General features: G+C 36.2%; 3 protein-coding genes across 3 annotated transcripts; all 3 read left to right on the plus strand.

Annotated features, from left to right (window-relative positions):
- Positions 1 to 19264: 19264 nt before the first annotated feature.
- Positions 19265 to 19477, plus strand: K441DRAFT_589484 (uncharacterized protein; the record flags this gene model as incomplete). The annotated part of the gene is made up of 1 exon (XM_067644771.1): positions 19265 to 19477. A coding segment is annotated over one exon (213 nt), but the record flags the coding sequence as incomplete, so codon positions are not given.
- Positions 19478 to 19737: 260 nt separating this feature from the next.
- Positions 19738 to 20039, plus strand: K441DRAFT_589527 (uncharacterized protein; the record flags this gene model as incomplete). Its single annotated transcript, XM_067644775.1, has 2 exons — positions 19738 to 19885; positions 19942 to 20039. Coding segments are annotated over 2 exons (246 nt in total), but the record flags the coding sequence as incomplete, so codon positions are not given.
- Positions 20040 to 20321: 282 nt separating this feature from the next.
- On the plus strand, positions 20322 to 20486 carry K441DRAFT_521781 (uncharacterized protein; the record flags this gene model as incomplete). The annotated part of the gene is made up of 1 exon (XM_067642146.1): positions 20322 to 20486. A coding segment is annotated over one exon (165 nt), but the record flags the coding sequence as incomplete, so codon positions are not given.
- Between the last annotated feature and the right edge of the window lie 6140 nt (positions 20487 to 26626).

Raw genomic sequence — 26626 nt, forward strand, 5'->3', positions numbered from 1 at the left:
TATAAACAATCTGCTTAGCTAGTATAGAGTAACAAACTAGGTTTAGGAAGGATGCTTTTTAAATTAAGCTTCGTTGCTAGTATATGCCGTAGCCTCGCCTATAAGTTACAGTAATCGTTACTTATTCTTTAATCCCTTTAAACATCCTCTGTTCCGCTTTAATACAGGTTATATTTTAATAGTAGCACTTACTTTTTGCCTGCGCTTTAGCTATAAGGCTAGGGTATTCCACTTACGGTACTTATCTAGCAGTTATTAACAATTCTTAAGTTCTATCTTATATTTCCATTTATTATACTTATTTAGCTATCCTAGTTATTTAATAAGGTACTATAGTTATCTAGTACGATCCTAGTAGGCGATAATTACTTTTACTTCCCAGCTACCTTCCTTAAGCTCTTTTACTACTAGGGGTTAAAACCTAGGGCGTAATCTATAAGGCTCTAGTAGGGAGATATAGAAGACTAGGTAGAGCTATACCATAGTAGGTAGAAGCTCTAGCTTATATACTTACTGCCCTATACACTCTAGGATCTAAAACGGTCCTATAAACTTATAGTTAAGCTTTTTATAGGGGCATTTTATACGGATGTTCTTAGAGGAAAGTAGGACTTATTTACTAACGGCAAAGTACTTGGCCAGGTAGTGACGATTATAGTATTTTACCTAAAGCTTTTAGGCGTACATTATTAACGCCGCCGCTGCCTTATATATAAGGCGTAGGCGTTATAAATACGTCTCTGCGAGTTAGACATTTATTAACTTAAACCTCTCCCTACCTTACTAGGCGTCTTAAACGCTATCTAAGACTCCATCTAGGACGTTTAGTAGCTAGCTATAGGCGAGCTTAATAGGGAAACGCTTTATTATAGCATAAACCTTAGAGTTATAGGCAAAGGCTACTTCTTTAAGTAGGGAGGCCCAATTAGACTATTCCTAGTTCGTGAATATATATAGGTATACCTTAAGCTCCTAATTCTAACGCTTTATTTAACTATCTATCTACGGGTGGAATATAGTGCTAAGTTTATATTAAACGTGGAGATAGTAGCATATAGTACTCTAGTACTCGCTTATAAATACACTACCCCTATTAGAGATAATATTATCTAAAGGCCCTATTTATATAAAGACTCTAAATAAAAGTTCTATAAGTTGCGTAGCATTAATTATCTTACGCACTAGATAATAGCGTACTAGCTTTATAAAACGGTCTATAAGGATAAGGACGGAGTTATACTCTACGCTATTAGGAGTTTTAGACTCTAAGAAATCCATAATAAAGTTAAGTAAATAATGCCACTAGGCTCGGGTAGGGGCCTAGAGAGGCTGCAGCTTACTATAGGGTTTATAGCAGCGCAATTTAGAGCGTTAGTAGGTATTATAATTATCTAGGTATTTGCGGAGGTCTTAGGTAAGGCCGTTCTAAGCATACTTCCGCGCAATTACCTTAAAACTATAGTTAAAACTATAGTGGCCGCCTATAGAATTATTATAATTCCGCTTAAGGATCTCCTATTATAGTAGTATGCAATTCAGCACCTAGACCTTATTATTTTACCTTAAGAGTCCTTAATTATTAAGGGTATAGTTCTTATTACCAGTAGGAACTTATTTTTAGGTTAACTAATTATATATAGAGCGTATAAAGGCGTCCCTTTTTATACTCTATAAATAAAATTAACTAGTAACTTAGGGGGTTATTCTATAAATACTGTTTTAGCTAAAGCAGCTACTATTACTTCTTACTATAGCATAAGACTTTGCGTAAAGTCGGTGCTAGCAAAGTAATATATAATATATAGGTGACTTACTAGGTTATTATAGGGGACTATAGCCTAGGCTAAGGGGTCTTCCCTAGGGTTAAGCGCTATTAGGTTAGTTAGAGTAGTCTTAAAGAGAATAGTAGGACACTCTAATCCGCCGGCGCTAAGTTTGTAAGGGTCACTTCAATACTATACGTATGCTACTTACTAGTTTAATATAGTAGCACTAGGGCCGCCTATAAGGCCTATAACCCGCAGCTTTTACTATAATATAGGCAGTATAGTATTAAGGATTATCCTCTTACTACTATCTTTAAAGCCTTTAGTATAATCTAGGCGCCAGAATAGTATATTAGCGGGATTTACTTTACCTAGCTTATATTTAATCTTAAAATTAAACTTAGCTAGTTTCTTAGCGTACTAGGCCTAGTAAGTAGATAAGCTCTTAGTGGTTATAAAGTACCTAAGATTATTATAATTGCAAAGTATATGCGTTACATACGCGGCGTATTTAAGGTAATGGCGCTACGTCTTAAAGCATTGCACTATAGTAAGTAGTTCTTTATTATGCGTATTATACTATACTTCTAGACTAGTAAGCTTCTAACTATAGTAGGCGATTAGGTACTAGTAGAGTTAATCTTTTTACCCTAAAGGCTGCAGAAGTATACCACTATAGGCATAGTTAGAAGTATTAGTAATCACTATTAGGGGTAAATTAGGGTTAAAGTAGCAAAGTAAAGGAGCCTATATAAACGCAGCGCGTAGCTTATAGAACGCCTACTACGCGTTATTAAGCTAGGACTAGGGTTAATACCATTTAGTAGGCCCTTTTAACTTGCGCTTTTTCTTCTTCTCCCTATCTAACGTTGGGTTGTGATATGCCTATATAAGATATACGTATAGGGGGTATGCGGTATCCGAGTAGTTCTAGATCAATCGCCTATAGAAGTTGGCAAAGCTAAGGAAGACCTAGATATCTCTATAGGACTTAGGCTTAGGCTATTCCTTAATAGCTTTTACGCGGTTAGGGTCTATTATAATACCCCTAGGGGTAATAATAAAGCCTAGGAACTTAACGTTCTTAGTATAAAAGATATATTTTAATAGTTTAGCGTATAGGCCCTAAGCGNNNAGCTNTTNNAGTACCTACTTAACGTNCTTAACGTGCTTATCCTTNTTANTTAAGTANATAANAATATTATCTAGGTAAACTATATAGATAGTATCTACTAGGGTTTCTAGAGCTTTATAAATATAGCTCTAAAAAGTTATAGGGGCGTTAGTAAGACTAAAGGGCATTANTAGNTACTTAAAGTAACNATAGCNTNTCTTAAATNCGGTCTTCTATTNNTCTCCCTTTTTAATATAAATCCTATAGTACGCATTATAAAGATCTAGCTTTATAAATATCTTTCCATAGCTAAGCCTATTAAAGAGCTCGCCGACCAGCAGTAGGGGGTACCGATTTTTAATCGTGATCTTATTTAGGCGTCTATAGTTAACGTATAGCTGTATTATACTGTCTACTTTCGGTATAAAGAGGATAGGCGCTCTAGTAGGCGACTTACTAGGCCTAATCCAGCCCTTTTTAAGAGCATTGTCTGGGTACTTTTATAAGATCTATAACTCTTTTTATAAGAGGTTATAGAGGGGCATTTATAATGGCGTCTTGCCTTCTTCTAAGTTAATTATATATTCGTACTTAAAGTTCTACAGTAGCATACTTGCTAGCTTATTAAAGAAGACCTTAATTTCCTCCTTATATACCTTTAGTAGGCCTAAGGCTACGGAGGTCAAAGTGATTATTATATAGTAGTGTACTTCTAGAAGCTAGTAGAGAGAAGGGTACAGCTAATATACGTTTTATAGGTATGCTTATATAGAGAGTATATATAGCTCTACTATAAATATACTTAATAGTTTCGGGGTTTTAATCACCTCCCCCTTATATATAGGTGATTTAAGATTACACCACACATGCAACCTTACCAAAAGGTAGCGCCACACTCCAAAACTTACGCATACCCATCTTACCATCAAAAACAATCGATTTTCTAACTTTTAAGATCTAATTCCTACTGTCTAGCGAGCTAGAGGTGGATTTATTTATCGTTTTACCCCCTTTCTCCTAACAGAAAAATTTCTTTAAGGGTGGCCCTAGCTTATAAGCGAGGCACGGACAGGAATACTAAAACTACTACTACTACTACTAATACCACCAATACCAAAACTACAAAATAGGGGCTAGTTTCCCTACTACCTCTTAGCCTAATCTCCCCAGAAATCTTCTAGTAGGATTAGTAAGGAGAAAGGGTATAAGGATAGTAAAAACTAGGAGAACCCCCTAATAAGACACACAATGCCAAGGCCCGGTAGGCCTAAAAAGAAACCTCCTATAGAAATAAGTGATAATGAGTATATATCTACATTCACTTTTTCTGGCCCTTCTCCTTCTCCTAGCCTATTTGGGACAGGAGAAAAAAGAGGACATCCTTAGTCTTCTACTGAAAAAGAAAACTAAAAACCTGCAAAAAAGACAACTAAACTAATAACTTTTATGGCTGGTATACCTAGTATATCTTTCTCTCCTCTTTCTCAAGAACAATACCTATAAAAGGCTTTAGATAGCCTAACCCAGGCCTATAAAGGGCTAGAAGAAAAAGAAGAAAAAGATAAAAAGGAACAAGTTAAATAGCTAGAGGACTATACACGTAGTGTCCTAGTAGGAGAAAACCCCTTTATAAAAGGAAAAGAAAAGATAAAAGATGTCCTAAAAGGACTAGTTAAAGAAGTAAGAGCTCTCCATAAGGAGGTAGCCCCTACTAAAGAAACCTACGCAGAGAGGCTAAAGAAGGACCTCCCTACTTTATCCTCTCTACCCTCCTCATCACTACCTACCCCTTCTACTTCTACTAGAAGTAAGAAAAAATAGCTATAAGAAAGAAAGCTAGTCTTAATTATAGACCAAAAGGACTAACCTTTAGATACCTTCTCTATACGAAACAAAGTCAATTAACTATTTGCATTAAAACTGCAAGTAGAAAAACCGGTTTTAGCACCTATAGCTAGAACTAAAGGAAAACAAAATATTCTCCTTATAACTACGGAAGAGTATAATGCAGATTTCCTAGTTAAATATATGGAAATCTGGTATAACTGCTTTACCTTTTTAAGAGAATAAAAACTAGAACTATGGGCTTAAATTATAGCCTATAGGGTTCCTACCCTACCTTTCTTAGGAGAAGAAGGCTCTAAGCTTCTAAAAGAAGAAATTGAGACTTTTAATCCTATAAGGATATAAGGACTACCTAGATAGATCTTATCTAGTGTAAAAAGACACGATCTATAGACTAGATTTGGCTCTATAGTTTTTACTATAGAGAACGAAGAAAAAAGACAAGAAATCCTTAAGCAAAAAGAGATATTAATTGCAGGTACAGCTACTAAGGTAGTAAAATACCTCAAAGTCTCTCCTACTACGCAGTGTAATAGCTGCCAAAAATTTGGCCATATAGGAGACAAATGCTCTACTAGGGCCTATAGATATTATGCGGCTGCATATCTATCTAAAGACTACTGCTATTCTACCTGCTTAATAAGCGGCAGGCCTTATAAGCATACCACCCCTCTTTATATTAATTGTAAAGAAAAACACTTTACTAATAGTAAAGACTGTAAGAATCTTAAAGCAGCTAAACTAGTACATAGTACTAGCGTAAAAGATTCTATGAAAGAAATAAATTTATAGGAGTCTAGAAGGAGGTAACTCCTACTAGGCTTCTAGGTAAAAGATAGTAGAGAGCAAAAGGATAGGGATAGGGGTTAGGATTTCTTATAGTTTTTCTTACCATTTTTTATTCCCTAGTAGTTATAGTATCTTAGTATTCTACTAGGAAACTATAAACCCCTAGTTTAGGGGTTTATAAACTACTAGGATATAGCTACTAGTATATATTAAGCTACCTAGAAAGGATTTATATATATAGAACTATAGCGCTATAGCCCAAGGCTGCATGCGCAGTATTGTATATAGTATAATATAATGGATATATAAAAAAAAAGGTGATCTGCGCCGGCACTAGAGGGTCTCTATAAGTACTCGCTGCTAGTAATAGTAGGTCCTCTACTATGTTTATAACCAGTATCTCTACATCTAAAGGGTCTGTATAGGTACTCGCTACTAGTAACAATAGGTCCTCTATTATGTTTATAACTAGCGTAGAAAAGGGGTCTTCTAGCTATAGCAAATAGACTATTTCGCTAGCCTTAATATCTACTAGGAGAGCGTTAAGGGTGACTATTTAAAGGCGTCTAGGGTCCGAAGTACCCTAAATAAACTGTCTAGAACGGAAGCTAATTAATAAATCTACTTCCGTAAGCTAATCCTATCTAAGAACTATATTATAACTATTAAATAAGCCGCCCTAAAAGGTCTGCGGGCTAATAGTGCGAAAGGTACCCTAGGAGTCGCTAGTGGTAACTATTAAGTTATAGGTATCCTAAATTGTTATCTAGTTGCTATTAAGGAAACATGCGATAGGTTTATATAAATATAGTATATAGCGTATAGGTAGGTTAAACCTACGGATAATATCTTAATTAATGAGGTTAATTTAGTACCTATTATTATATAAAGTATATAGGCGGACTTCGCCCTAGGGCGTATCTATTACAATATATACCATAATACGTTTCTTTTTTTCCTCTATATTAGGCCCTAGTTACAGTTAAAAGAGATACACTACTAGGGCTTTAGGTTTTCCGAAGCCCGAGCTAACTTCTCTTTATTAGCCTACTTCTAGTGTTCCTTATAGTGGCTACCTACGGTCCTTTAACTCGCCTGCATAGCACTAGCGTTTAGGGGGTCCCCTAAGCTATCTAGCTTTTAGGTAGTCTCCCTAGGAGTTTACTTAGAAAAGCGTTACCCTTTTTAAGTTCTATTCCCTAAGCCTAACTCTATAGAGCCTATGCTGCGGCCGCGCTTTATACGTAATAATTTACCGCTGCTACTTACGCGATCTTCCGCAAGCTTTATAGTATTAAGCAATTGCTCTATTTAGCAGATTTCGTTAAAGAGGTCTTTAGTAATTCTTACCCGTTAGGCGAAGTTCTGGTAAAAGAGCTCTACTTATAAGTAGGCTAGGAGATATAAGAACTAAAAGTCTACCTATTGTTTAGGATTAACAAAAGGGGTATATAAGAAGAGGTCCTCTAAGCTATATATATGGGCTAGGAAGACGTNNAACCTNTAGTTCTCCTTTATAANAGCNNTATAGTATATTATAGCGTTNTTAAAGNNTCTTACTATAGGGTTCCTAATCTGGTCTTGGACTATAGTCTTAAATTCGTCCTATAGTAAAGGACCCTTATCCTTAGTACCTAACCGGCAATAAACTAATTAGGCGATTATCTTCTCTTTTATAAGACCTTTAATGGCCTAGCACGTGCGTCGCTTACAGTTATAATTAGCGTTATTAACCTTAAATTGGTTCTTAACTACAGCGATCTACCAGTTAAAATACTGTTAAGTAATACCGCTAATATTAGGTAATAACTTCTTAACTAGGGCGTTAAGATTTATTTGGCGTATACGTTCGCCGTATAACTTATACTCTTTACTAAAGAGGCGACAGGAGGGCTTTGTTAAATCAATAATGCTCTATAAGTTAACTATTTTCTTAGCCAGCTTATCTAGCTCCTTTATATTAGCGGTATTAGGTAAGACGCTAGTAACCTTACTAAGCTCCTATTAAGCCTAGGTATATAAGTTAAACTAATCTCTAGCGTTTATAGATATCTAGTCGTTTTAAGATTTGGAAAATAGCTTAGATGCTACTAGTATACTTCTAGCGGTTTCGTCTATACTAAATTCTAAGGCATTCTGCGGTTATATTGCTAGCGTATTACCGTTAAGTATAGGCGTCAGTTTTCTTTTTAGAGGCATTATAGAAAAATTAAACCGGCTACCCTCCTAAGGGGATTAGTAAGAATTTGAATATAAGGTAAGAATATAGATAGGGAGTCTAATAATAGAACAATAGGTATATTGTATAGACAGAGACAAATCCTTAAGGGAAAAGGAGGGTCTATATATAAGGTAGGAAGGGTTTTCCCTAGGTATGTATAGAGCACGTACCTTACAGGCGAGTCACCCCTAGGTTGCCCTAGGGTCGCCTATACCTTACAGCTATATAACTATCTACTTAGGTTTCACCTAACACTACATAAAGCTTAATATTATCTCTATATTTAACCGCCTCCGCATTATAAAAGGAGATAAATAGCTTACTGCATTTTGTACCTAATATTGACCATTTAAGTACTTAGTAAGGCCAGCGGTAAATTAACACCCCCTAATTAATATGCGGACACCCCCTAACTAATATACAAACACCCCCTCCTCAATTGGTTTAGCTCCTTCCTAATTAAGTTAGAATATTACATGCGTTTAACTTGTTTACATCTGCATCGCGAAAATCAAATTATCAAAATATAACTTTTATAACTGCAACACCACAATCAAGTCTTAATTTTAGTTATAGTACAAGTAGTAGAGTCCAAATTAGATTTAAAATGCGCCAAAGGAGCCCTTAATAAAATCCTCCTAAAAAGGTAAGTTACCTAGGCCTCTATAAGCCCTACCGCCAACACTTCCACCACTACTCTTACCACCTAAAGTATTACCCACCTGCTCCTAAGTTAATTAATCGGATTATGCGGTACTTTATAAGGCATCACGCAAACTAATTTAAGTGCTACCACCTCTGCTTAATGTCTGTAAGTTACCTCTATAAGCACACCTACGTTCACGTCCATGGCCACGGCCACGCCCGCGCCCGCGCATAGTATATCTAGTATTTTATTTAAATACTAATAGCTCGCGGTAAGTCAATATATTAACCCAATTAGAAGTTATAGAGCCAGCTAGGCGGCCGCGGCAACGCTTAACAATTAAAGGCTCTTAAATAAGTAGTAGAGAATTAATAGGTAGACCAGTAGGAGGATCTAGCTAAGAGCAATCAAACCACTAGTATTTATTAATTTCGGTAAGCTTAATTTTAAGTATAAAGGTGGCGCTTTAGTATAGCTATTAGTAGAGTATATAGTAGCAGGGGAGGCCGTATACAGCAGTCTAAGAGCCACTATAACTTAGCTAGTAATTAGTAGACTTTACAAGCTTTAGTTAGGCCTTAAGGTGGTAAAGGCCCTAGGGTATCACTTTATATAAGATATCTTCGAACTTAGGTTTGCGAACATTATATAGTAGGCTGTCTTAATATTATGCCGTAGTTACCGTATACTTATTTACATCGTTCTTAATAAAGTTCTTAATATTCAATACAACGTTAAGTAAGTCGCCAGTAGAAACTTAAAGGTAGCGCTTTAATTTAGCGTGCGCACCCTTAAGTCATAATATAACTCTAGATTAAAGAACATTTAGATTAGCTTTATTTACCTACTTCTACGCAACCACCATACTGTTTAACTATAACTAATTTTAATAATATAAATCGCGGAGGTGCTTACAGATATATGTCACGTGTCTATACATTACTTAGCCGAAAACCCTACAACTCAGGTATTCAACCAGATGTTCAACACGGTTAATAACATCATCGCTTACAACTGCACTCAATAGGTCGTTCTTTTCATCATAGATTGCTTGCGATTAGTGTTCCTAGTGGCGATAATTATCAAGGCCTATAACCGACTTTCCAGCTAATAGCACCCGTTTAAAAACTTTTCGCTTAACCGCCCTATTATCTACCTCCTTATCTACTACTATCCCATCTACCGAATATACTATGGTTTTATCTTTAGAAGAAGAAAGAGCTAGGAAATAAAACGAGAGGTCCTAATAACTCTATAACCTAGAGATCTAAAAGAGAGAGTAGGAGAAACAGGCACGGATCCGAAAGACGAAATAGGAAGAGGAGCTTCACCAGGTAAGGCTAGCCGCTCTAAAGCAGCCTACTCCACTAGAGTACACCTCTATTACTAAGGCAGATAAACCAGGTAAGTCCTATAACCTACCAGAAGGCTTAGGCATACTTAAGCTCAACCTCCCTAGCCTAGCCAGAAGAGACCTCTATAATATATAAAAAGGATCCTTCCGCCTAGAGAACCTAGCCCGTCTATAGGTACACTCTAGCCGCCCAAACCTTTCTAATATAGCTACTATTAAAAACGGAAAGCTTGTTTTAAAGAGACCTACTATTAGCCGTAAGGTCTACAAGAATAAGGAGGTTTGGTTTACTGGATTTACGAACTACGTAGTGATCGTAAGCACTCTCTGTATATACCCAACTAACCTCCATATAAGGATGTTGCTCTAGATAAATAAGATCCGCGACTACTTCGCGACCTATAACTGGACCTCTATCCTAGACCTCGCGCTTAACTACTATAGGTATGTTATGGATCGCAATTAGCTTAAGCCTAGTAACTAGGACATACCTACCTAGTTTAAGGCCCCATACTACTGGGCAGCTAATATAAAGGCATAGAGCCAGGGACTTAAAGTCCGTAGTATAGCATCAAAAAGATCGCGAAAGAATACCTCCCCTCCCCTCCCCTCTAGTAAGCCCTATTATAGCTAGAACAACCAGTAGGCTTATAGAGAAGATCTATATCGTTATCGCCACGCATGCTTTAAATATAACAAAAACCACCTATTAAAGTCGTGCCCTAGGTAGCTTACTACCGTAAGTAGTCAGACCTAGGATTTAATGGTAGATAAAGACATCTTCCTAGGTTTAACTATCTAGATAGACCTACTATAGACGCCAAGGCTCCAAGGCAGGCCTAATTTAGTACCTCTTTTTAAAACTTACTTATAAACGACTTTCCTAGCTAACTTACTATCACCTTTAAAACCTCTCGCTTAGAGCACGCTCCTTCATGGGTACCCTAGAAATCTCCTAGCAATTTTGCAAGGCATCCTCACCTATAGGGCGGAGATAGGTCCCTTATTACCTATACTACCTAATATCTACAAAAACCACCTCTCCTTACACGATAACGAAGACCTTATCTCTAAAAAGATCATTACCAACCTAGCCCTAGGCCGTATACAGGCCACTAACTTTATAGTTACCTCACCCCTAGGCCTAGTGCCTAAGGCAGATAGCGGCTTCCGCCGTATTTACGACCTCTCTTTACCCAAGGGCTTTTCAGTTAATAACTCTATCGACCCAACCTAGGCAGCACTACACTATACCCAGATAGAGACTATACTAGCATACATAATTATAGCTAGTAGAGGCTGCTACCTAGTTAAACAAAACATCAAAGATACCTTCTGGATGGTGCCCGTTTTAGTACAGTCACGTTACCTACTCGGCTTTATCTAAAAGGGAGTTATATACATCGAATGCTATCTGCTATTTAGCTTACAAACAGCCCTATTCCTTTTTAACTTATTCGCCAAAGGTCTCTACTAGATCCTAGCATAATAGATTAACCCCGCTATTAACCACTACCTTAATAATTTTATATTTGTAGTTAAGTGTCCGACTATACTGCCGTTACTAAGGGAGGTATACCTCTTAGTTACTAACCAGCTAGGGGTACCCCAAAATAATATTAAGAATATTAAAGGTACGGAGGCTAAAGTATTAGGTTATACTATTAACACTATAGTAATAGAGATAAAACTCTCACTAGCTAAGCAATAGAAAGCTATTAATTAGGTAACCAAAGCCCTCTAAAAGGGCTGGCTATTATTATAGTAAGCCTAATAACTAGCGGGCCGCCTAGCATAGTGTACAAGAGTTATCCGCCTTAGGCGTTTATACTCTCGCTCCTTATAGGACTTCATAATAAAATAGCCTACTAGGTTATTAAGAAATATGCCCTAACGCCTCCCCCTAGAGCTAAAAGAAGACCTTAACCTCTAGCTTAAGGTTCTTATATTAAGTAACGGTATACTATTCTTTAATAACAAGAAGAGGCCGCAGTTTCACTTATTTACTAACGCCTTATCACTTAAAGGCTATAGAGGCTTCTACTTTAGCAAAGAGAACGGCTACTGGCCTAATTACGCGGCTTCCCTACCCCAGGCCCAGGCCTTTAGCTATTATCCCCCACTAGACCAGGCGGATAACTATATTAACCCAAAAGAGATATATACTATTGCGAAGGCATTCAAAAAGTAGTTATTAATCTAGCGGCATAGGTCTCTCTATATTCATATAGATAATATAGTTACTTACAGCGGCATTTAGAATAATGTTATAAAAGGTTCTAGAAACCGATTACTCCAAGAGATACTTATATCCTTAATAACAAATAATATTACTATAATAACCACATAGGTCTCTAGCGCCAATAATAGGCTTACTAATACTCTCTCGCGATTTAACCGCAAGAAATTATTATTACTGTACCCTAAGTAGCAAACAAATAACGGCTTCTTGCTAAATAAATAACGGCTTCTTACCAAATAAAGGACGGCTTCTTGCCGGATAAATAAAGGCTTCTTACTAGAAAAATAATATCTCTCCTCTAAGTGGCTGCTAACTCTTATAGTTAACCCAGAGTCATTTAATTAACCCCCCCTAACCTTCTAGAGTGAGATTAGTAGGTTTTATTACTTTTCACTACTTATATAGCATAGCTTGGCAGCCAACATAAGGAAAGGCTACTCCTCCGCTATTAAGAGCTGGGAGGCCTTCTTAGCCCTAAACGGTTTATTACTATATCCGACTAAGAGGATAAACTTAGGGGAGTGGATTACCTAACGAGCGTTTAGTATAGCCGCCCCTCTAATAGGTAGGATTAAGCCAGAAACCCTCTTTAACTATATCTCCGTAATCTAATCTCGTTATATAAACCTAGGTCACTTAATCGCCGCCTTTAAAGACTATACTATTAAAAGGGCCCTAGTGGGGGCTATATTACTATTCCTATTTACTAAAAAGACCAAACTACCAATTACAAAGGACATCTTAGACAAGATTATTACCTCTAGACCCTATAAGGCAGATATAAACATAGACGCGGCATTTACAATAGCGTTTACGGGTTTCCTATATATAGGAGAGATTACGTACCCAAATAGGAAAGCTAAGGACTTTAGCACTACGAGGGCCCTCCGTAATAATATCAGGATCGCCCCTAACGGCCATTTAATAGTCTTCTACCTAAAACGGAGCAAGACAGATAAAACCTATAATAGCGTTAATATCTAGATCGCCGCTATACTAGGAGATCGTCTATACCCCATAGCCGCGATAATACGGTTATTTAACCGTAACCCCCGGCCTCTATTAGATCTATTATTCAGCATTAATAATAAAGCATTTTCGGCGCTAGTAGTACATAAGATTCTATTAACCCACCTAGCCGCTAGCAGCATCCTGCCTAACGGCTACTCTAACCACTCCTTCCGTAGGGGTACAGCGCAGCATACGCATAATTATAGCTTTACAGAGTCACAAACAGCGTAGTTAGGTCAATGGACATCAGATATAGTAAAACTTTACTACAACACCTTAGAAACTAAACAACTTTAATTAAACTTAAATTTCCAGCGGAGTATGCCTATACTAGCTAGGGAAGCCTAAAATAGGGACTCTATACTTTCTGTTACGGGACCACCCCATAATACCTTACACACGCTACCTGCCGCATTCTGCCGCAATCTGCCGCATTCTACTATACTCTGCCTACCACCACAAGATTATCCTATATTCGCAACACCCGCAATATTAGCAATATCCATAACCTCTACTAAGTTCTATCAAGTCTGCCGAATTCTACCAAACTCTGCCAAATTCTGCCAAGTCTGCCAAATTCTACCAAGTCTGCCGAATTCTGCCAAGTCTGCCAAATTCTACAAAATTTTGCTAAATCTACCGAATTCTGCCAGGACCGTGGTAACGTGTTAACCAAGCGACCAAGTCAACGATATATACCCATTCTCCTTATTCCCTTACCTTCTTTCCTTATATAATGTCTTAATTTCATCACATAGTTTATACTACGGAAATCGCTCCCGTTTTAACTCAATTCTTTATAGGTAGCAGGCGCTTCGCTAGTGGGCACCAGGTAGGATTCAGGCCAGATCTCCAAAGTTTAAGCCTAAAAAGCCTTATAAACGCTAGGATATCGCCTAGATCCCACCCTATAGGCCTACACCCCCCACAATCGATATATTTAAAATGGACTATAACCTATTCGTGCCGTGCGAGAGATAGATATTACGTGTCTATACATTACTTAGCTAAAAACCCTGCAACTTAGGTATTCAACCAGATGTTCAACACGGTTAATAACATCATTACTTACAACTACACTTAATAGGTCGTTCTTTTCACCCACCCACCCCCCTTACAATGTACATTAGATTAGTTACTTGTAGTCCTGTTTAGGTCTAGCGGCGGGCTATCCCATTAGGGGCACCGGGTAGGATTCAGGCCAGATCTCCAAAGTTTAGGCCTAAAAAGCCTTATAAACGCTAGGATATCGCCTAGATCCCGCCCTATAGGCCTACACCCCCCACAATTAATATATTTGAAATGGACTATGACCTGTTCGTGCCGTGCGAGAGATAGACATGCCTTTATATCCTAGAAAGGGCTTAAAGATATCTTATAGTATTATAGTTAATTTAAAGGCGTGCCAATTAGCCAATATATTCTACATAGTATAACTTTTTAACTTACCTATTTCCAAAATGCATATATAGATCTATATAGTAAGTAACAAACTCTCTATAATATAGCCACCACTTATCTTTTAAGTAGTTAATTAGCTATTCCTAATCGCTATAGTCCTCTATAAGTTAGTTCTAGGCTATAATAAACTTCTCTAATATATTTTAGCTATAGCAGTCTACCTAGCGCTTTATAAACTTATCACAATACTCTTAAATCTTTTCCTTCTCCTTATCAGATAAGTCTCCTTATATTACTTAGTTACTTTACGCATATATAAGGACGTTCTTAGCGACATACCACAGGCAAAGGAGCTAAGGGACTCTAGGAAAGTACACGCGTAGTGCATTCTTAAGCGCCTATTCCTTATCCATAATCACGACTTTAGGCGTTAAATTATAGCGGTAGTAGAGAAGGTAAAGCTATTAAATTACAAAGCTACAATCAACTTCTATTTCGCCTGGTAGAAAGCAGTAAGTAAGCTTAAAGTTCTGCCTAGTATTACTAACCCCTACTATATACAGAAAGGGCATCTTAAACTTATTCGTTTTGTAAGTATAATTAAGTAGTAAAATATTAGGGTTCTTCTAAAAGAATTTAATTAATTCTAGATAGGCAAAGAATAAATATTTAACTTAATTGCTATCGTCTTCCTTATACGCAAAGTAGTATTTTAAGTCAGGATCGTCGCTACCGTGCTCGCTAAGAGATTTAATTAATGCTTAAATTGGGGTAAGGCCTCCAAGGAGTCTCTTCTTATTTAACTTTCGTTCATTATAAATATCTTAAATACTAATTATAATGTCCTTCTTCAGTAAATTTGTAAGTATTTTAGTAGCCCTAATACTACTACCTAATATATCTGCAATCGTCCTATTTATATTATAAAAACGCTAACAGTGTTATAGTAGAGCAATTAGGTCAACAGCTGCTGGGTAATTATAATTAGGATCCTTTACTTCTAGGCCCCATCTAATTAGTGTACGCGTTAATATAGCTTTAAAAGGACACTCTATTATGCGGGAGCTAGTAAGGCGTTCTCTAGAGGTATTAATATAGGCACGGCCTTTAGCACATTAAAGCCATATCTTGCGCACAGTGGGTGGCGTTTACTTACCAGTTTTAGTTCAAAAAGTTACTACTATATAGCCTTGCCCTTTCGTAAACTTGTTAATATCATTAATTGCAACCTCTAGGAAGTCGTACACCTTCTAGGGGGGTGGGTTAAGGGCTATAGATAGGTGGGCCGAATGCGAGGTAATGTTTTGGGCATAGGCGCGCAACGCAATACAGATGTAAACAAGTTAAACGCATATAATATTCTAACTTAATTAGGAAGGAGCTAAACCAATTAAGGAGGGGGTGTCCGCATATTAATTAGGGGGTGTTAATTTACCGCTGGCCCTTAATAATACCCTTTAGCTTTATAAACGCTCCGAGCTCGTTTTAACATTATATAAATAATACCCTACGTTCTTACCTAGATATCTTCTATACTGCTTATATTAACGACATTTTAATATATAGTAATAACCTAACTAAATACCGGAAATACGTTAATCTTATTTTATAAGCCCTATAAGGAGCTAGTCTATAATTAGATATAAATAAATGCAAATTTTATAAAACAAAAGTCCTATACCTTAGACTTTTTATTTTTATAAACGGTATATAAATAGATTGAAAAAAAGTTAAAGTAATTATAAACTAGTAAGAACCTAAGAACGGTAAGGATATAAGAGCCTTTATAGAATTTGCTAATTTCTACTAATGGTTTATTAATAACTTCTCCGCCTTAGTTTTACCCCTTATAGCTCTAACCTAAAAGAATAAAGCCTTTATCTTTAATAAGGAATATAAAAAGGTCTTTATTTATCTAAAGGTTATATTTACTACCGCGCCTATACTATAATACTTTAACCTAAACTAAATAGATATTATAGAAGCTAACTTATCTAACTATATGTAACGGGACTAGCCTAGTTACAGTAGGAATGTCTCGGTGAAACACTCGATAGATAAATTCTGACGATTTAACCAAAATCTGCTAAATCAATCGAATTACCGAAGTCCGTTAAAGACCGCATGCGTATATACGCACGCATTAACCACCAAGCCCCTGACTATTTAATGATATAATTCTCTTATTATTCCTTTCTCTTCTTTACATAACGTCTTATTCTTAGCGAGAGCTATATACCTTTAGATTTAGATAGAATTTATATTATTCCTTTAAATCTTCCTAAAGTTTCTCCGCGCCCTTATATTACATTATATTAATACTAATACCCTTAAAATAGCAAACAAACTTAAATCCGCCACGTTAACTATTATAGCTCTAGTTAGGGAATAAATGACTATAATATAATAGTCCTTTATAGATGCCTTGGCCTAGCAACAAACTATACTAGAAGCTTAGCATTAGTAATTAATTAAGGCAATATATAAAAAACTCTATAACGCCAAAGTACTCGCATTAGAGACCCTAATAATAACACCTATAAATAAAATTAAAATAACTATATATAAACTTAACCCATTAAATACGAACCCCAAACTAGTAATAGTAGCTTAACCCGTACCTATAACAAACCTAGTACCTACTATAAAATCTAAAAAGCTCCCTAACCATCTAATATTTAATAAAAATTAAAATAACCTACGTCCCTTTATAACTAAGCTCCGTCTTAAACTTTTAATAAACTATAACTAATACCCTACTAAAGCTAGCAAGATTAGCTATAGAATGTCTCGTTTAAGCAAAGACGCTATATAAACTATAAACCCATTCTTTTATAACGGTACCTTCGTTAATTTCAAAATCTTTATCTCTCTACTAAAACGAATATATAATAACGCCAGCCACGAATATATAGCTATTACTAAACTTAAAAACCTATAATAACGGAACCAAGACTTTACTAGCTTCTTTTTAGAATTTTTAGGCCTTATTAGTAAACTAGATTAGAATAAAGCCGCTAGAGTTACTGCCCTCCGCTAAGCTATTTTAGATAAAATTAGAGTATAGTTAGTAGGTAGAGAACTGCTAAAGGACTTACCCGAATTTGCTATAATATATTAATAAATTAATAAGGACCTTCGATATAATAAATAGACTTATTCCCTAAAGCTAACTATACCTCGCGTTTAAAACTCTATAAAACTAGTATATACCCTAAAGCGCGATCCGTCTCTAAGACCTAAAAGCCCTATATATAACCCTATGGACCTTAATGCTACCTAATCCTCTACACCCTTAGAAACTAATAAATAAAGAATATAAGCCATAAATAGAGAATGTTTTAGATATAGAAAAAAGGGATATATTTAAAGGAATTGCCGAACTTACCCTTTTAAAAAGGTCCGCTGTAACTCCTCTCGGTCCTTAAGTTATACTTATTCTATAAATTATACTTAGTCGCCATAAAGCATCTTACCTTTAGTTAACTTAGAAAATAAATTATCCTAGGGCTAAGTCGCGCCTTAGGATAAGAAGTGGAAAAGTATAAGTATCTAGGCTCTTTTAGCGCTAATATATAATATAACTAGTTAAATATATATGGTGGTGGGAATGCATCTGTTTTTGGGGGTTATTGGCCGCCGCTTTTGGCGGCATTCCCACCTCGCTTAGACCCTGTCACATCGCCGCTTTAAAGAAGCTCTGTTCGCTTAAGCAATCCCTATTATACCCCGTCTATTATTCTAAAGGGGCAGAAACGGGACACAAGCTTTAGCAAAGCTTGTTGGCGCTTACATTAATTTAACATAGCATAGCCCATGTAGAAAAGCCAGCGTCTACTTAAAGAAATGGCCTGCTCGCCTTCTCCCTACACTTCCTCCCTTTACCACTCTTGTTCTACTTCCTCTCTCTCTCCCTTTACTATCCTTATTCCACTTCCTCTCCCGCGATTTAATCCTTATCTATAATACTTACCTTACCTATTTGGCAAACTCGCCGTCGCTAGAATGGTGGTATACCTATTGAAGTAGCTGCTCCGGCTTATAGGACGGAGAGGAGAGGAGTACTCTACGCCGCCGCCGTTTATTAAAACTTAAATTTATGACTCTAAAGTCTAGACTCGGATATAGACACCGATCTAGATATATATATTCGTTTAGAAGATAGTATAGATTTAGATTCTGGAGAACTAGATATGGAATTAGATGCGGAATTAGATATGGAATTAGATGCGGAATTAGATGCGGAATTAGATGCGGAGTCTAATACAGAGTTAGATACGGGATTAGACGTGGAATTGGACTCTAAAGCTAAGGAAATATTAAAAGACATTGCTAAATTAGAAGAGGAGGGACCCGCGAAACCGAACCATACTTCTTATACTAAGAAACTATAAAAGAGGGAAGGCGAAATCTGGGAGATATAAATTATAAAAATTTCTGCTAACTTATTATTATACCCTCTAATTACTATAAACTAGGTACTGCCTAAAGATTAAAAAGAAAACCTAAAAAACCGCAGATAATTAGCTGCGTAAATACGCCCCAATAGTGTTTAAAGTATATCTCCGCTAGCGGAAGAGAAATTTTTAAATTAAGAAGGAGAGCTTAATACGAAGCTATTGGAAACGAATTAGTATATGCTATATAGACCTTACACGCCATTAGATAGATAGTAATATCCTTAATGATATTTACAATGTAAGTTCCTACCCCTCCTTTAAGGTAGGCTAATAGCTATAAAAGTAGATCCTGAGCCTTAAGCTTGACAAGTTATAAAAGGAAAAGTACGCTATATTTGTCTAAGACCTTTATGCTATCCTCCACGCTTTCTAGATTAACGATATTAAGCCACTCTACGGCTTTATTTAAGTCTAAATTTCGCTTCTTCTTCTACTTAGCGTAGCTATAGCCACAAGACTAGGCGCTTTAGTGGAAAGCGCTAGTGCTAAAGGCAGCAATAAAGCCGTCTGGTTTAAAAATATTAACGTTATAGTTGTTTGCAGTAAGAAATACTCTAATAAGAGTACGGTTGTGGTAAATATAAACCTAAAATATATTAAGAATAAAGAAAAGGATGGTAAACCGTAAGCTTTGTGCTGTGTCTAAACAATATATCCTACTAACTGTAAATCTATAGAAAGAAATTTACCTTCCGTCTAGAAGACCTTCCTACATTTTATATTGTTTTGTATATCTTAGCCGTCGGCGTTAGTTAAGACGCATTCTAAGATAACTTTACAAGTATTTAAGATATCTTTAACCTTAAGGTACTAGCGCACCGCGACGTGCTATATATTGGGTGGAAGGACGAAGTACTAGATTAGCCATTCTTCTGCGACGTCAGTTATACAACTAGGGGTGGCAATGTTATAAAAGAAAAGGCCTTTCTATACGCTAAATACTATAATATATTTGTACACCTAGGGCTTATTACTAGGTTTAAGGAGGCACTAGAGCTGTACCAGCTGCGATGGGCTTTAGGTAAAAATATTAACGGTAGGTCTGCTTAATAATCACCTCTGGACCTAGTTATATATTAATTATATAGATAGACACTCTTACTCCGGAAGAGCAGAACCAGACTATGGGCCATCTTAGTAGTATGTATAAGAGATATTATATACTAATATATATTACAAGCAATTACTAGAGTATCTATTTTAGAAGTCCTTTATAGGATCTCCTTATTAAATCTATCGCGAGAATAGGGCTATTATAAGATCGACGAGCGCCTATAGAGCTCAATAACGACCAGCTAGAAGAAGTCCGCAATAACCCTAAGCTTAGAGCGCTTTATAACGAATAAGAAGAATATAAAAACCTTATTTATAGTAAAGGCCTCTACCCCGTTACTAAGGCTAAAGGCACTAAATTATACTAGTAATATAAAGAGACTAAGCGGAATATTAGCATAACGTATTAAAGGTTATAGAGGGAACGATTAATGACCGCTATTTGTAAATTCCACGACTTAATTAATACAATTAAGATAGCTAGGCAGCTTAGTAGGAAGGGCCTAACTAAGGTATTAACACTACTAAGGCGGGAATTTAAACTTCTAGAGCGGGCTACTATTGCTAGAATACTCTTTACACCTTTTAAAAACGAAAATGCCCAGGTTAAGTTTATCGAAAACCTAGCTTAACTATGTTATTAATAAGAAACGGCTTAATGTAAACCTTTGAAACGGAAGAAAATAGACTTCGTCATCTTTAAAAATAAGAAAATATCTTATATGCGAAAGTAAAGGGATATTGGTCTTAAGAGTACCTTAAATTACTAAACTCCCAATTATATGTCCCTAAAGGAAGAGTCGTCGGATAATAAATATTGTGGGACTATTTAATAAGAGCTTGGCACTTTAGACGCTGCTAAAGCTAAGATAGTTTAGTTATATCCCATAGAGCTTTCCTACCCAGTATACCTTATTTATATAGGTAATAATAGGTTCTTATACGAAAAACAGATGCGCTATATACCGCGAAAAAACGTCCTAAAGAAGTACGTAGATACCCATTTTCAACGCCCCGAATATTAGAGAGAGTTTTAATATTACCACCCTAAATGTTCCATTAAGCTAGATAGTATAATATATTTTAAGAGACATATATCTAATACGCATAGAGTGTCTTACTAATATACGCGGACTCCCCCTTTGCTGGTATATATTGTAAGGGAAACGCATTATTATTACTATCTCTATATTTAAGATAACAAGCAAAAAAAGATAGGGAAGGGAAGAAGGGAGGGAGGAAGGTAATAGTAGGTAGCTCCTTCTCTCTTTAGTTATAGATTATGTCATATTAAGAAGTTTTCCTTTAGAGAGAATTCTTAATTAGAAGAAGCGGTAAGGGAAGTAAGAGAGATAGGGGGTAACTTAGCCGCGAGAGTCTATAATAAGGTCCTCTTTATAGCGAAAGGCATTAATATTACCACCTATTTACCGTCTATTCAGCACTTACTTATCGCTTATAATAAACAGATAGCTTATATATAACGTTTATTACTTATCTAGTTCTTTATAGGAATTTCAATTACTAGCGAGCCAGCAAACTTAAATATATATTAGAAAGAAGAGCGGATTTATAATATAGCTAAAACCAGCCTTATAATCTAACGTGAATATATTCCGCCTAAATAAGCGGATCGCCTCTTTTACTCTTGTCTACTCCGTATTCTAACGGCCTTAAACGCCTTATAGTTCTCATTCCAGGTTTTAGAATATCTTCCCCTTAAACTCTAGAGGACCTACAGATCTCGCTTCACGCCTTTAGCTTATGCTATCTTGGCCTCATAGCCCTATATATACTAGGTTAAGGGATAGTCGCTTATAAATTAGCTTCCAGTTTTTATACTTTAGAAATTCTACATATAGTTACCTATCCTGTATATCTATTATGCTAGAGATATATTAGACGTATTAATTCGTTAATAGTAGCAATTACTCTTATACTATTATAGGTATAATAAATATGCAAGAGGATTTAAGTAGTAGAGAATAGTATAATAAGACACAATCTGTATAAAAGAAAAAGGATATAAATATAAAAAAAATTTCAAGAGAAAACAAAGAAAGCAACATTCTAGGAAACCTAGACGGCTTAATAGATATAAGAAGATTAACCTAGGGTTCGCTAGAAAGCCATACACACAATTTATAAAAATCCTATTTAGCTCTAGGTAATGGAAACTGGTCAACACTAATAGAGGAGTAAGATATTAATTAGAGGCTTAAACTAAGTAGGATAAAGAGGATCTAAAACTTAATAAAACCAGCTAGCAACTGTAATAATAGTATAGATTACTATAATAAGAACGCCTTTAAGCTAGTCTATTTTAGTGTTAGTTGTAATAGATTACCTATATAGAAAGGAAAACTTACTAGATTTGCTATCTTAAATAAGATAATTTACTAGAAGCACGGCAATAAACAAAACAGCGATTAGAAAGGTATTGAAATAAAGCGTTATATAATCCTAGCCTATAATCTAACTAAGTATAATAATAAATGGGAGAACTAGAAGAGCGATTTATATACTAGATCTAATAGTAATATTAATTACTAGATTTATTTTATCCTTATAAGCTACTATAACCGCTATTACGTACTTAGCAGCGTTTCTAATAATTAGGAGTAGGATAAGACCGATAAAAGTAGTAGAGACAGTGCCGCTTACCATAATATTACTAATGCTGTTAACCATAAACTTGGAATAGAAGGCAACTAACGCGGTAGAGATTCCAAGGGTTATAATTGCACCCTAGATTGTTAATTGGGGCTCCTTAATCTCGTTATCTTCCTTTTCTGCGTTTAAATCCTATATAGGCTGTTCTTGGTTTACTCCGCCTCCAGATATAACTGGCGCTCTAGCGCCGATCTATGCGATACCACAGAGAGGTATACCCTACTTATAGGAGGACCTGCGCTTAGGAGCCCTTTAGCTTAGAGTATTACACATTTTGGTATATAACTTTAATTAAAATATAAGGTAGCAAACGTATACAATTAGGAGGATGATAGCTATTCCACGGGAAAGCTCTAAATTAAGTGTAGAGCTATTAGGGCTTATGGCTGCGTGGGTTAATACCTATTATAGGTCTAAAGCTATTATTTAACTTACTTAACAGTGTAGAGTGGAAGGCGGTTAGAATAATTAGACTGCCGACATACAGAGCTAGAAGACCAGCCGCAGTACCTACTACTATTACATTAAAATGTTGTTCCACCCGGTTAAAAGCATATACTAAGGATAAGGAGTAAGTTCGAAAGCATACTGCCGATTAAGGAAGTTTTAACAATAGTAATCTAGCCCTTAGTTAGGGCTAAGATGGAGACGATTAATTTAACAGCGTTTCTGCGCCAAATATTAGATAATATTAGAACAAATAAGAAGCGGAGAAACGTACCTAAAAGTTGCGTTTAAAAGACTACCTAATATATTACCAGCGCGGAGCGTAATCTCTTTAGTAGCGTAACTAAGCATTGCAGCAAGCGGAATAATAGCAATAAAGTTAACAATAAATATAGTAATACCGTTAACGTGAAGATAATTGACTATAAAGCCGACGGGAACGGCAAGAAGAAATATATTTATCTATAAGCTAAACAAGACAGCACAAACCTAATCCTTAGTAGGTATATTACGCTTCAAAGCTACTTTTAGCCTTTCCTCCTTAATTGTTAGCTTAAGATATAAGGATCTTCGTAGGCCTATACCGGCCTCTTCGTCAGGTTATTTATTATTAGGCCTCGTCTAGGCTGCTTAATAGGCTTTTAAAAGTGTTGCTAGATCTAAATATGCCATTATAAGCACGGTTTTTAATTTTTCCTAGAAAGAGCACGATGGAGAAGGGTGATTTTATAGTCTAGAGGGTACCTATATATAGCAAAGACTAAGAAGTCCGATAGTACTTAGGCTAACACTAATACCTTAAATCCACAATAGTGCGTTTAGCTTTTTTTTTAGTTAATTTTATAAGCGAGGATCTAAAGTAAATTCCAGAATAGTTGCTATGGAGGAGAGGAGGATTAACGTTAATAACTAGACAGAACGGCTAATAAAAAAAGAGAAGATAGAGTGTTCTAATAGACGAATAATAAGTGAAAAGTAAACCGACTACTTATAGAAATGAGGACGCAGTAGAACGTATAAATAAGGGTATAAGTCTATATACCTAAGTACTAGCTGCTTAGTGTTTTAAATATAAGTCCTCCTTTAACGCAAGGCAGATTAATAGGAGTTATTATACCGCCTGTATAAGGCGGAGCGCTTATAAAGGGCTTAGCTAGAATGCTAATTAAACTACCCTATAACGCACCAACAGCTCCTTTGCTATAGATGGGGAGTAAATATACAAGATTAACTGGCTAAGATGAGTCTACTGCTTAAGTAGTGCCTTGCTCTGTAAAGGGTGGGCGTCAGGAGTAGATTATATAATGTTATTCCTACTAGGTAAGGTGTTATTAGGGGGTCATTGTTGGCCTCTAGTTCTAGTTTATAATTTTATATAAACGCCTCCGAACCCTATACTATTGGGGCTGTCTAAAAGCTAAGTTGCCTGTTTACCTTATCTTAACCTTAGGCTTAGCTTATTAGCTGCTAAGGCGACAAGAAGTTGCGTCGAGGCGTATAATAGGGCTTAAGTAAAGCCACGTAACTGGATGGGCATTGCTATACAAAGCAACGCTTAACCGGCTGCCTCTATATCGCCATCTTAGAATAATTAAAAGAAAGGGGTTAATGCTAGCCCTTATTATTTAATATAACCCTCCTATAGAGGCATAGCAAAGGTAGGTATAGATGGGAAGGATTATACTCCTATCGTGGCCGTATTATAGCGCATTTGTAATACTGCGCTAGTATCCCTAAGTTAGTAAATCGGCTTAACTTTTAAGGCATAGTTAAAGCGGAGTCTACTATTAGCTCTCCTATTAGCCAGGCGGTAGAGAGGAGTAGGATATAAAAGGCCTTTATATCCTTTAACTAGACCTATATTAAGCACAGTATCCTTTAAGGAAATCCCTCCTTACTTTCTTATAAAGACACTCGAATTATTAGCTGCCTTATTTCTTTAATAATAAGCCACTCGGACGCCATAATAGAGGATACTATATTATACTAGGCTAAGGTGCGCTCTAAACATTAAATCCTTTATAGAATACCGCTAACGGAGCTAGGATATACCGCATACTTCTAATCCTAAGGGCTCTAATAAGGCCGTTAATATAGTAGGGTAGGTATACAATAGTTGCTTCCCCGTGGTTTTATTTATTCGCCGGCTTACTAACATAAGTAGGATATCTAGTTAGCATTAGAACGCAAGAGTAATTTAAAGAGCGACGAGGCTAATATAAAAGGAACTATAAGGAAATACTTACTCCGCACTAATAAGATAAAAAAGCCACCTCAATATAGTTAGATTAGTAACTCCTTCTAATAAAGCTTACTAACCCCCAGCTTACTATATTAGGGGCGATAAAGAGACTAGGTAGCTTAGTTAATTAACTTAGCTACAAGCTTAGCTAACTTAATAGGCAAGTTAGCAGCCTTAAAAAAAGTAACCGCTACATTATAAGTTATCTAGGAAAGGTTAACAATTAGATTAACAGCTTAAGAAGTAACTAGAAAGAAATAAGAGATACTATTAGGCGGTTTTAAAACGAAATTTACACTTTTAAAAAAGGTAGTAATAAAACTTTAAATTACGGAGATAAACGGGTTATAAAGGCTAGAAATAAGATCACGGCACCTAAGGGGAAAAGGGCACGCTTAGCCTAAGGATAGAGAAGTCTGCAGAATTAAGGAGGAAATTTATTAGCTTAAATGGTACGCTCTTTAGTTATTATATCGTTTGCTTATTAAAGGAAATTTATATATTAGATTTAAGCTAGACTAGCCCCGCCCTTTATAGCGAGTGTTTGCCGCATTTATATACTTAATTAGCAATAAATTAGTAGATCTAACTAAGCTTGGCGTCTAAAGCGAGCAGAACTACATTTCCCTGTCACGTATTTAAGTCTTATCGCTATTTACTAGCGTCTTCTTTACTAGTAGAGGATAGCATTTATCCTTAAAATAAAAGTTAGTTCGTAGAATAATAGAAAAAAAGGGGGCCTATAAGGGTTTCTAGGTCTAGAGGCTATAAAGACTGTTTAATTCACTAATACGGTAAACACCCCGGCTATTTTAACCCGCGGAGTTTTACTATTGCCCGTTGCATCTTCTGCACAAATTCATCATAATATTCTCCCGGCTGCTTATTCAGATCCTCCTTAGGTACCCGTTTTCTCTTCTAATTTAGTAAGATAATACCTAGCACAGCCCGCGGTTTCAGAACTTCAGCCCATTTAAAGTTAATTATTATTGCTTCGCTAACCTCTGCATTCTAAAGCATATTATAAGGCATCGCATCTCAGTATAAAACTCCTAGTTAATAGACGGCCCAAATTAAGCGCTTAACCTATTCTGTTAGGTATAGCCTATTATCACCGTTAATACATTAAGAGATCAGTTTCCCCCTAAAACTAAGGAACATCATATAAACGATCTCCACAATACCGTTATAGAAATACGGACGGTCAAGATTAATATTTCCTAGATGTACCGGCATATATATACCCTAAATTAGACGGAGGCGCTTGTAGATAGTAGCCTTCTGATTTAGGTGGCTAATAAAGTTAATAACGGTGCATTTTGCGGCTAGGGTGTATCTATATAACGTTAACCTAACCTTAAA

This window comes from Cenococcum geophilum, assembly GCF_001692895.1.
Source record: "Cenococcum geophilum 1.58 unplaced genomic scaffold K441scaffold_70, whole genome shotgun sequence".
Lineage (NCBI taxonomy): Eukaryota > Fungi > Ascomycota > Dothideomycetes > Gloniales > Gloniaceae > Cenococcum > Cenococcum geophilum.